General features: G+C 40.3%; 1 protein-coding gene across 1 annotated transcript in view; it reads right to left on the bottom strand.

Moving 5' to 3' along the window:
- Nucleotides 1-12,807, bottom strand: part of LOC145399112 (solute carrier family 23 member 1-like) — a 753,597-nt gene that overhangs the window by 161,453 nt on the left and 579,337 nt on the right. The window contains exons 10-11 of the mRNA XM_080271856.1: nucleotides 1,190-1,429; nucleotides 922-1,051 (exon numbers count right to left, since the gene is read on the bottom strand). Coding sequence (XP_080127982.1) covers nucleotides 922-1,051; nucleotides 1,190-1,429 — 370 coding nt within the window. The remainder of the gene's footprint in view (nucleotides 1-921; nucleotides 1,052-1,189; nucleotides 1,430-12,807) is intronic.

Raw genomic sequence — 12,807 nt, 5'->3', positions numbered from 1 at the left:
CATCGTAACAGCAGGAGGGCACAATCTAAGAAAGAAAGGGTAAACCTTTCCAGCAAGATAAAGGATGCCTGTTCTGTTCCACAGTGCTCTCGAATTCATATCCAACACAACCAAACACCTTGGACTGTGATATTAGTAATGACTGCATTAGTGGAGTGCATTAAATCACCAGGAGAAAAATTTCTGTATGACCAGACAAGAACTTTTGACTGTAGTAAAGATCCTTGATTTCTTCAATACCTGCCTCTTTGAATTAGTCATCACTATCAGAAGCAACCACTCTGCGCCGGAAGAGCAACTAACTCGATGGACTGTCAGGTTTAACTTGAATGATTTTACAGTCCAAAACCGACTTGAATGAATACACGGAGATGCCGACAGCCTGAGTTGACGACCGAGTTATCTTAACTTCCAGAAGTGTTTTCCCAAGAAATGTAGTTCCACTGCTGTGAAGAGGTATTCAACTGCTGTTGACAGAGTGGCCGAAGACGGATGTGCCGATTTTTAACTTTAAAATTGTCTAGAAAAATTAAGCTCTATACATTATTGACTATCTGGTACAGAATTTATCAAATTAGGTTACAATAATTCAGAAGAGGGCTTTGTGGATCTAAGGAAATCTTGTGTGTGTGTGTGTGTGTGTGTGTGTGTGTGTGTGTGTGTGTGTGTGTGTGCAAATTGGAGGACAGCTTTAATTACACAGCACTTGGTGATATAACTCTACCGTATCTGAATAAACGAATGTATGGCTGCTGCTGGTAAATAACTAGCTTACAAGAAAAATGATGTTAAATAGTATATTTCGTCTGTGTTAATAATCTACAAAATGTTCCAGTGCGTCCTATTTGTACCTCAATTTGATATCTAGCGGTGGTTATACCATGATACCGTAAGTAAATACCTGGCGACTGGCTGACCCACCTGGCACAAGGTTATCAAGGAAGCAGCCCAGAAATCCACCAATCAGCATAGAGGTCTGCAGCAACACTGTCAGGAGCTGATCCAGTAGAATTACACCAGTATCAACAACACCTGGGTGCTTTTCCATCCACTGAAATCCATAGGACAAAAAATATACCTTTATTAAATCCTCACACCATATTGTGTACTGAACGTCTGAACGTAATACATTAGTATAAGTATCTTCAGAACATTTTGCATAAATGGAGATTAGTAATAAAACAGATACCTTAGGGAGAGCAAGGCCAATGAAGATGGAGAATCCAAGGATGAAGAGGTTCCTGGAGGAGTTGAGATCAATGAACTGGAGCGGGGAGAAGCCAACAGCGACGATCATACCAAACAAAATGCAGAACATCCCACCAATCACTGGACTTGGGATGCAAGCAAATACTGCGCCAAACTTGCCTAGCGTGCCGAACAGCATCATAAACACAGCCGCTGCTTGCATAACACGACGGCTGCCCACCTGAACCACACACTTACATCAGTCACTACATCACAGTTACACAACATGCATAGTGCAAATTCACTGGCATTATACTCCTTTGCTCCAGAGTGTCATTATATTGTGATCCGCTAATAAAAAATATTAACCCCTTCACTAGGATGGCGTCTTTTATTACTGTATTTTGAATACCGCCAAATAATTAATTCAGAATGAAGGGTAGACAGTCCATCTTCAGTGATCCCGTCAGTACGATGACATTTATTTTACTATGGTTACAACTACATAATATTATTATCTTCGAAGAGGTTAAATAATCAATCTTGTGGATCTTTAGTAAACTGAGTTTCCAACTGTCTCTCCTGGGTCAGTGAAAGGCATGTCAAACTACTGGATAAAAATTAAAAAGTGTTCTCTAAACGTAATTCTAATAGTATGGCATGCTCGATTATTTCGTCATCCTATAACCTTAATGCGAGACATTTTACAGGAATACACTACTTGATTGCTATACTGCATTACCGTGTTTTTGTTGTCCACGGTCCACCTGCCCAAAAAGACCCGTCGACTGCAGATAACCTATTGCCTCTCTAGGGTCGTCCTATAGATTCCAAGCACCGATGATACTGTCTGTGTCTTAATATGCCATGTGCTCATGATATGTGTTACGTTGTGTAGGCCAATTCCACAACGGGGCCTGTAACTTTTGTTATTTGTGTCGCCTAAGCTGGTAAAAGATGAGGGTTGTATGGTGTTCTGATCAGTGCCTAGCTAGATGTACTCGATCAACTCTAATTAAGATACCTCTGATGGGTGGATGTCCCAGAGATTAGTCGAGGTTCTGGTCAAGGTATTGCATATTGTGCGTGAAAACTGAGTATATAGGTGTTTCTTCATTGCTAATGTTGGGAAGTACTGCATAGCCCTGCGCGTAAAAGTGAATACGAAGGTGTGTTTTTTCATTGCTTGTGTCAGAATGTCTGGAGGTGGAATGTTGTTGAAGAGGGTCTGATAATGCTTGAGTGATGATTGTTTTATGTGCCTAATTGTGCTGTAAGGCTTTGTCGTGTAATGACTGGGGTGCTGAGCGTCAACACAGGCTGCCAAGTAGAATTTTGCTCCTTATATCAAAATATTCTCAAACAAGGAAGTCTTATATCAAAATATTTTCTAACAGGGAAGACTTTAATTTCAAAGTATAAATGAGCTCTGAGAGCAGTTTTAATGCAGCCAGTGTTGTTAGAGGGGATGAAGGCCCATGCCGAGGAGGCATCGGACATCACTGATCTAATAATTGTTTTTAATGTAGGGAAAATGTTTCTTTTTCTTGCCTAAGTCTGTCCCTGTAAGAGCCCTGTGTGTGCTGAGTCTGGGGGCGCATCGCCCATAGACGTCTTGTATGTGATACAGATGGTGACTCCAGTGTGTGACACTCCAAGGATCTTACTGAAGGATATGTATGGCACAGGTGTAGATTCTTAAGTGTGATGGTAGTGGTGTCACTGTGCTCATTCCTGCTGCTAGTGATGAATGTGGTGGTGGATTTGGCTGGAGCTATTGACAGCCTGTTGTCCTGGACCCATGCCTAAAATGTGTTGCTGTACTCTTACTGCAGTGTGCAGTCTGTGTCTGAGAACTGCTGTGAGGTGGTTATGGTAATGTCATCTGCATGTGGGACAATGTTTGTGGGTTTGTGGGCGGTTCGGGTGTAGGAATGTCATGCATGTACAGATTAAAGAGTGAAAGTGAAAGAACAGACCTCTGTGAAACTCTGTAAACAAAGGTTTGTGTTGATGATAATTTACCCCAGAGTGTTCTATGCACTTGTCAGCAGAAAAGTACTTGACAAGCCAGGGTTTGGTGATGTTCTCCATTTTTAAGTTGTAGATTTTGGTGATTACTCTGCATCGAAGGATAACACAAGAGGCTTTACTAATGTCCACTGCAGTAAGAAACGTATGCTCCGGGACTTAAGTTCTCAAACTCAGCTTAGTGCAATTTTCAGCCACAGAGTGATGCTTTTATCGCATCTTAGCGAGGAGGGCGGAGTCAGGAGGTAGAAAGAGGCGCAAGTGAGAAAGTGAGGGGGTGGAGCGCTGGCCCTCGGGATCATTGTGTGTGTGTGTACTTACTTACCTAATTGTACTTGCCTAATTGTATCTTTACAGGAATGAGTCAAGCTCGTACTGTCCCGTGTCTTAAACCATATTTATCGCACATATTCTTAAATTTGTGAATTGTTTTGGCACACACTATTTCATTCGGTAGTGCATTCCATTGATCAATTGCTCTGTTTGGGAAACTGAATTTCCTTACGTCTTTACCACCTCTCTTCTTATACAGTTTTTTGCAGTGTCCTCTTGCTGATGCTTCTCCATATGTTAAGTAATCATTTATGTCTATTTTCTCCTTTCCTGATATGCACTTATATAGCATTATCATGTCACCTCTTTTCCTTCTCTCCTGTAGTGTTGGTAGTTCCAGTTTATTTAGTCTTTCTTCGTACCTTAGGTCCCTTAAGCTTGGTATCCATCTTGTAGCGGCCCTTTGAACTTTTTCAATCTTGTCTATATGCTTTTTGAGATGAGGACTCCAGACTACTGATGCATATTCCAGGGTTGGTCTAATGAATGATGTTATTATCCTTCTTAGCATGTCTTCATTTATGTATGTGAATGCTATTCTCATATTTGCAAGCAGTGTATACATGTTCCGTACCTTCTCGCTGATGTGGTCAGCCGGAGATAGTCTGTTATTGATCATCAAACCTAGGTCTTTCTCTCTTTCTGATGTGCATAGGGTTTTATTTCCTAACTTATAATCCCAATCAGGTCTTTTTCCACTTTTACCAAACTTGATTACATGACACTTGTCCACATTGAATTCCATTTGACATGTACTACTCCATTCATGAAGTTTATTTAATTCTTCTTGTAGCTCTTTACAAGAGTCTGTGTTAGTAATTCTCCTTTGTATTTTTGCATCATCTGTAAACATATTCAGATAGCTCTCATTTCCAGTGTTACTGTTTATATCATTTATATACACTAAAAACATGATTGGTGCCAGCACTGAACCCTGTGGTACTCCACTAGTCACTTCTTTCCATGATGAGTAGTTTCCTCTTAGTACTGTCCTCATTTCTCTTTTTATGAGAAAGTCTTGCATCCAACAAAACAGTTTGCCTCGAATTCCTCCTTGATGGTACAGTTTCCATAAAAGTCTTTGGTGTGGTACTGTGTCAAAAGCTTTCTTGAAATCTAAATAGATACTCTCCACCCATCCTTCCCTTTCCTGTATTGTGTTTGTTACTCTGTCATAGTAGCTCAACAGATTAGTAACACATGATTTTCCTTTTCTGAAACCAAACTGTCTTTCTGTTATCATACTGTGTTCTTCTAGATGATTTACCCAAGCTTTTCTTATAAGTTTTTCTAATACCTTGCTTACAACACTGGTCAGTGATACTGGTCGGTAGTTGAGTGAATTTTGTCTATTTCCTTTCTTGAATAAGGGGACAATATTTGCTTTTTTCCAAATATCAGGTAGTTTACCTTGACTCAAGGATTTCTTGAAAATTTAAAATAATGGTTTACTTAACTCCTTTGCACATTCTCGTAATACCCAACATGAAATTTCATCAGGACCACTTGCTTTTCCTCTGTCTAATCTACTTAACTCCTCCTGTATTACTTTTTCTGCTATTTGTATATCTGGTAGTATGTGTGGACATGCATGTTCCACATAGTCCCTCTCAAAAATTTTTTCTTCTGTAAAAACTAATTGGAAATTCTTATTTAGTGCTTCACAAATATCTTTCGCTTGTGTATAAGTGATTCCCTCGTCCGTAATGGATTGTATTATATCTTTTACTTTGGTTTTGCTTCTGATATAGCTGTAAAACAGCTTTGGTTGATCACTACTTTTTATTATATCCTCCTCAAACTGTTTTTGGGCTTTCCTCCTTATTCTTGTATAGTCGTTTCTTGCCTGTTTGTAATTATTATACGCCCTTTCACTATTGTGTCTTCTGTATCTATTCCACAACAAATCTCTTCTTTCTTTTGATTTTTTACATTCTGTATTGAACCATTTCTGTATTTTCTTATCTGTTTCTTTGTGCTGTGGGATGTACAGTCACGCGTACTAATTTCTGCTCAGGGGTTACCCCTTCCTTCCCCCCTCTACCCTGGACAGAGGGAAGGGGGGAATTGTGAACAAGTCTACCCCGCTTTCTGCCCCCAACTCCCCCACCCTCCACCTCTAGCTGCCAGTTACTGATTAGACGCAAATTTTCTCACGTCCTGTAAACATGACTAAACTGTCGTCGCACACGCTTTCAACGGCCAAGATTTGGACTATATTTTTAGAATAAATTATTACCGTATTGAACTGCATTCTCAAATTGAAAATGTTCACCATCATTGCAATCCAGTGTCGTCTGCTGCACAATTCTCGGTTCCAGTGCTTACCTTTTCACTTCCCCCAGCTGTCTCTCTCTCTCTCTCTCTCTCTCTCTCTCTCTCTTACTGAATTTACTTTTCCCACTCACTCTTTCTTTTTAAATTTATATAACTTTCTCTTTGCTTCTCTCCCCCTCTCCCCCTTCTCTCTCGTTCTTTGTCTTAAGTCTTCCCCGCCTCTCACCCCTCCCCTCCCCCCACCTTAGGCCTGATCAGCAGTCAGTTATACCGTCACCGCTCCTTCGTATATCGTGTGCAGGCAACATTTATCACACACACTTAGGTCAGGTGTATGGAAAGCTAATTTTTTTTTTTTTATATATAATTGTATTTCTCATTATGTGCCAAGTTCAGATAGAGAACATCAGACCAATATTCGTAATTCTTTATTAGAGTGACCGTTCCACTTTACATAGCTGGGTTGCTGGGCTTATAAACTGCACACACACACACACACACACACACACACACACACAAATTAAATTTTGCACTGACAGCGTGGTGACTACAGATATAGTCATTCTAACAACTGGATCTGCTGGCTCCAAACCTTCCCTGTCCCAGTCAAACTCCTCATTCAATAACCGGTTATTGAATGAGGAGTTTGACTGGGACAGGGAAGGTTTGGAGCCAGCAGATCTAGTTGTTAGAATGACTATATTTGTAGTCGTCACGCTGTCAGTGCAAAATTTAAGTCGTGTGTGTGTGTGTGTGTGGAGTTTATAAGCCCAGCTACCCAACTATGTGAAATAGAACGGTCACTCTAATAAAAATTACGAATATTGGTCTGATGTTCTCTATCTGAACTTGGCACATAATGAGAAATACAATTATATATATCTATATATATATATATATATATATATATATATATATATATATATATATATATATATATATATATATATATATATATATATATATATATATATATATATATATATATATATATATATATATATATATATATCTATATATATATATATAAAATAGCTTTCCATACATCTGACCTAAGTGTGTGTGATAAATGTTGCCTGCACACGATATACGAAGGAGCGGTGACGGTATAACTTACTGCTGATCAGGCCTAAGGTGGGGGGAGGGGAGGGGTGAGAGGCGGGGAAGACTTAAGACAAAGAACGAGAGAGAAGGGGGAGAGGGGGAGAGAAGCAAAGAGAAAGTTATATAAATTTAAAAAGAAAGAGTGAGTGGGACAAGAACATTCAGTGAGAGAGAGAGAGAGAGAGAGAGAGAGAGAGAGAGAGAGAGACAGCTGGGGGAAGTGAAAAGGTAAGCACTGGAACCCAGAATTGTGCAGCGGACGACACCAGATTACAATGATGGTGAATATTTTCAATTTGAGAATGCAGTTCAATACGGTAATAATTTATTCTAAAAATATAGTCCAAATCTTGGCCGTTGAAAGCATGTGCGACGACAGTTTAGTCATGTTTACAGGACATGAGAAAATTTGCATCTAATCAGTAACTGGCAGCTGGAGGTGGAGGGTGGGGGAGTTGGGGGCAGAAAGCGGGGTAGACTTGTTCACGATTCCCCCCTTCCCTCTGTCCAGGGTAGAGGGGGGAAGGAAGGGGTAACCCCTGAGCAGAAATTAGTATGCGTGACTGTACTTCTGGACTCCTATTTCATAAAATTCACAAAATTTTTTGTATACAGCATTTAAATCTTGTCCTCTAAGCTCATTTTCCCAATCAACTTCTAAGAAATACTTCTTTAGGTCTTGATAATTTTCCTTTTTATAGTTTAGGCTCTTTTTGTAACTCTCATTGCTGTTTACTATGTCATATGCTATCCTGAAGTTATAATTTAGTACTGCATGATCGCTTTTGCCGAGTGGAGGGTGATATACTCTCAGACACGTTCACTCGATTCGAGTGACGTGGCCTCCATTGTGAAATGGCACAGTCGCGCAAATCGTGTGGTTTAAGCACCAAAATAATCGTCAGAAAAAAACTTATAGGCCGATTTGTGTGATTTTTTTATGCGTCATAGCGCCGCCAATGCTTTCTCGAGGTAAATCATTGGCAATGCTGCTTTGCCTTATCTACCTCAGCCCGCTCCCTCCAACCTCAGTGTTTGTCGATCAGTCAGGCGGTGGTGTTTGACAGCGCGTGGTTCCCTTTAAATCGTCCATAATTCTCCTTCTCTTGCCCGAGGCAAAGGCCCTATTGACTCAGTGAGATAATACATTGTATGTGAAAATATAGTGACATGATATTGTCGATGGAACATACATATATGTATTGAAAAGCAATTCTGGCCGTTAGCAATTGTTGGGCCTTGGAGCCAGACACATGGTCAGTGTAGCGGGGTTTCGCCACTCCTCCCCCCCCCGTAGGCCGTATGGCGTGAGTGGAAATACGTATATAAATGAAGCCAAGGCATAAATATATATTGTGTGAAAGATACTGTGGATGGCTTGGTGAAATTATGGAGCCAGCAAGCGTTACGTACGGCATGAAACAAAGTGTTGTGAAGGGGCAAACCTGAAGTCGGGAGGGGAGAATTACCGGTGTTTTAGGGCTGGAATTATTGTGATTCTGATGGTGTAAATGCGTATGGAATTGTATGAAATATACGTCAAACAAGCCGCGAGTTTCCGTGAACGAGTGTGGTGTGTGCTAAAAATAGCATTGCCGTATACTCTCAGGGAGAAGCTGACTCACACACACACTACATAACTCCTCACCTTCAAATCCCTGGTCTAACTGGATCAACACCCCTGGAGGAAGTGAGTTCTGCAAATTTTGTTGATATATATAATAATCTATTACCATTACCTCTCCAACTTTCAGACAAATAACCAATTTCTCCTACAGATTACACATATGAAAGAAATTAATCTCCACAGCAGTATCTATAGAAGAGTTATGTTTATGTGTAGTAGGTTATAACAATAGGAAAACATCCATGGAAGATGTAACAGTTGTTACATAGCCTATGATTTCATCATCCTTTGTGTAATTCCAACGTACAGTATGCTGCATGTTTGATCACGAGTGTGTTCTACCTCACTCCCCCCCTCCTCCCTTATAGTAAAGTAAGTCGTTCTTTCTGTTGTTCAGAGCAGGATTGTCAACTCTTTGTCCCCATGGCTTCATTTGCGCGTCCTTCTCACAAGTTGTATCAAGCTCTACCGGCCCCTATATAATGAGCTCAATCTCTGCATTATTGCCACTTAGATCTACTCCTCATTTTGTTCACAACACTGTACTCCCCTGTACAGTTGTTATTATTGTGAGTGCTCAGGAAGTCTCCAACCATCTAGCAGCTGTGTAATTTGAGTATGAGTGTTGTTGCATTTTTTCTTGTGCTGTGTAGCGTGAGGTGTTAATTCTTAGGTCTAGTAAGGTTTTTGTGATTCATGTGTTTTGGGTGTCAGCCCTTATTAATAATATTTTGTATCTGTAATAATATATCTTGCATTCACTGAGTATTATCTGGTATTCTCATTTTATCAGGGCTGACTTAGATAAATTTACTCTTGCTAATTTCGTGTTAATAGAGGCTATTGCAGTTAACCATATATTTAACCTGTTTTTTGCCATTACATTATCCTTATGAGTCCTGAATGTTTTGTTGTTAGTTTGAGCATTAAACTTTAACTTGTAATTTTATCTAACCCTTTTGTTTTGAACCTGGAACTTTACGGGACAGTAGTGATTTTTAGTATTCTCACATAAAGTGTACATTATCTTTCTCTGTTCCGTAACATAAATTTGGCGACCTCTTATCAGGATATTCAGGATATTATCATAAGGATATTGCTTGATATTTTGTGACTGTGATTTATTCATGATGTCTACTATTACTACACTTGATGAAGCCAAAGATTTTTTGTCAAATGTGCAAACAGTGTGTGATGTAGAAAACAGAACAAAGAATGAACTTAAGCTTGTTGCTCAACAATTGGGAATTGCTGTTCGCTCTCAACATTCTAAAGATCAAATTGTTGACATGATTAATGAAAGCTTGTTTAATGTAACTCCTCGAAATGAGCAAATGCAGATTGAATTAGCTAAGTTACAGCTAGCCCTGCAGGAGGCTCGTACTAAGGAGGCTGAATTTCAGGCAAATGCTAAGGAGGCTGAGTTTCAGGCTCGTGCTAAGAAGGATGAGTTTCAGGCACAAGTTGAACTTGCTAGGATTCAGGCAGACCATGAGTATCGCATGAAACAAGGTGGAACTGGATCATCTAGCTCTGATGATTTTGATGTGGCTAAAAATGTTAAACTTGTCCTTCCTTTTAATGAATCTGATTTAACTAAGTATTTTCAGTTGTTTGAAAGGGTAGCTACAGGTTTTAATTGGCCCAAAGATTATTGGCCAGTACTCCTTCAAACTGTTCTCACCGGTAAAGCTCAAGTAACTTATGCATCTTTGCCTCAGGATCAATCTGATAATTATGATGTAGTTAAGAGCTTGATTCTTAAGGCCTATGAGCTTGTTCCTGAAGCCTATAGAGTAAAATTTAGGACAACTTATAAGCAAGATAAGCAATCCCATGTTGAGTATGCAAAAATCAAAGAAGATCTGTTAGAGCAGTGGTTAAATTCTAAGAATGTGGATTCTGATTTTGATAAATTTAAGCAGATGATTTTGCTGGAGGACTTCAAAAGGTGTGTTAATAAAGATGTAAGCCTATATCTTGATGAGAAAAGAATAGATAATTTGTCTGATGCTGCAGTTTTAGCTGATGAATATGTTCTCACTCACAAGAGATATTCTAAAGAAAAAGGGAAAGCTGAGAGTAAGTACGTTGCCTCTACTCAGAGTACAGGTAACAGGAAAGAGAATAAAGATGATGTTTCTCAGGAAGTAAATACCAGCTCCACCTCTAGATTTCAGAAAAGTAAATGTACTTATTGTAGTAAGCTTGGTCATACTACGGAGAAATGTTTCAGGAGACAGCGTGATGTGAACTAAAAGGAGTCTGTAAATATTCAGTCAATTGGTCTAGTGTCCACCCTTGAGAGTTCCCAGAATTCTTTAACTGAGTTAATTGAACCTTCTTTGAGGGGTAAATTAAATCCTCATGATGAAGCTCCTCTTTTGAGCAGTAACGTGGGTGACACTCTCAAGAGTTCATGTGCTAATTTCCTGTCTGATGGTTTTGTCAGTCCTCTGGACAGTAATGACAGGAAATCAGTTAAAATATATCGTGATACAGGTGCTTGCCAATCCCTTATGCTGACCAGTGTTCTAGGCTCTAATGTTAATTCCTCTGATGAAACTGTAATCATACAAGGTGTAGGGAATAATTACTTCTCTGTCCCTCTGTGCAGAGTGAATTTAGAGTCTGGTTTTGTTAATGGTTCCATTATGGTTGGGTTGGTTGAGACACTCCCAATGTCAGGTGTAACTTTCTTACTTGGAAATGATATTGGTGGAAGTCAAGTGTGTCCAGCTCCTCAGTTGTCTAGTAAGCCAGTGGCTGAGGCCCAGGATTGTGATGTCCCTGATGTGTTCCCTGCATGTGCTGTCACTAGGGCTAAGTCTAAAGTTACTGGTGACTTAGAGGATAATGATGATGATGTTATCCTAGCTGACACTTTTCTTGCTAATTTGGACCACTCACCAGATGAGGCAGTACCCCGTAGTGTTGATAATTTGTCTCGTCAAGAGTTGGTTGAGCTCCAGGTTGCTGACCCTGAGTTGAAAGGTCTAGCTAACTCTGCTTGCAGTGAGGAAGAGTCAGCTGGTGCTTCTACTTGTTATTATATAAAGTCAGGAGTACTTATGAGGAAGTGGAGACCCCCAACAGCATCAGCCAACTGTGAATGGGAGGTTGTACATCAAGTTGTCATCCCTCGTGTTTGTAGGCAGGATATCATTAGAGTGGCTCATGATTCCAGTTTGGCAGGACACCTTGGAGTGAGGAAGACTGTGGCACGCATTTTGAAACACTTCTACTGGCCAGGTATCTTCAGGGATGTTTCCTGGTATTGTAAGTCTTGTCACACCTGTCAAGTTGTGGGGAAGTGTAATCAGACCGAAAAGGTTGCACCTCTAGTTCCCATTCCTCCTTTTGAGGCGCCATTCACCCGTGTGTTGGTGGATATTGTGGGCCCTCTTCCTAAGATTTCTTAAGGATTTTCTTATGTGTTGACCCTGATTGATATGGCTACTCGTTATCCTGAAGCCATTCCACTTAGAAATATCTCAGCAAAGAACGTGGTTAAGGAAATGCTAGGGTTCTTCACAAAGTTTGGTCTGCCCAAGGAGGTACAGTCAGACCGGGGAAGTAATTTCATGTCAAATGTTTTCAAGCAGTCTCTGAAAGAGTTGGGCATCACCCAGATCACGTCTTCAGCTTACCATCCCCAGACTCAAGGAGCGTTGGAGAGATATCATCAAACACTCAAATCGATGCTCAAGAAATACTGTTTGGAACATCAGAAAGACTGGGATAAAGGTCTTCCATTCGTTGTGTTTGCCGCAAGAGAATCTCCAAATAAATCACTGGGCTTCTCACCCTTTGAAATACTGTTTGGCCATGAAGTAAGAGGACCCCTCAAGCTACTCAAGGAATGCTGGTTGTCGGAGGAAGATGACGTCAGCCTGCTGGAGTATGTGATGAAGTTCAAAGAACGGCTGTCCACTGCTTTACAGCTGGCGAAAGAGAATTTAGGAGCTGCTCAGGAGAAGATGAAGACTTATTATGATAAGAAGTCCAGGTTACGCCACTTTCAGCCAGGAGATCAGGTTTTGATTCTGCTACCGGTGCATGGGCAACCTCTTCAAGCCAAGTTTAGTGGTCCTTATTTCATGGAGAAGAAACTCAGTGATGTCAACTATGCCATCGCCACACCAGATCGTAGAAAGACCAAGCAACTTTGTCACATCAACATGCTAAAGTTATATCACAGGCGGGACGAAAATAACCCAGTCTGCACTGTAGCTGTTCCACCCGAG

The sequence above is a fragment of the Coenobita brevimanus genome, chromosome 47, assembly GCF_032717465.1.
Source record: "Coenobita brevimanus isolate Jiangsu-jjx chromosome 47, ASM3271746v2, whole genome shotgun sequence".
NCBI classification, from domain to species: domain Eukaryota; kingdom Metazoa; phylum Arthropoda; class Malacostraca; order Decapoda; family Coenobitidae; genus Coenobita; species Coenobita brevimanus.
This window is presented reverse-complemented; position numbering and strand designations above follow the sequence as displayed.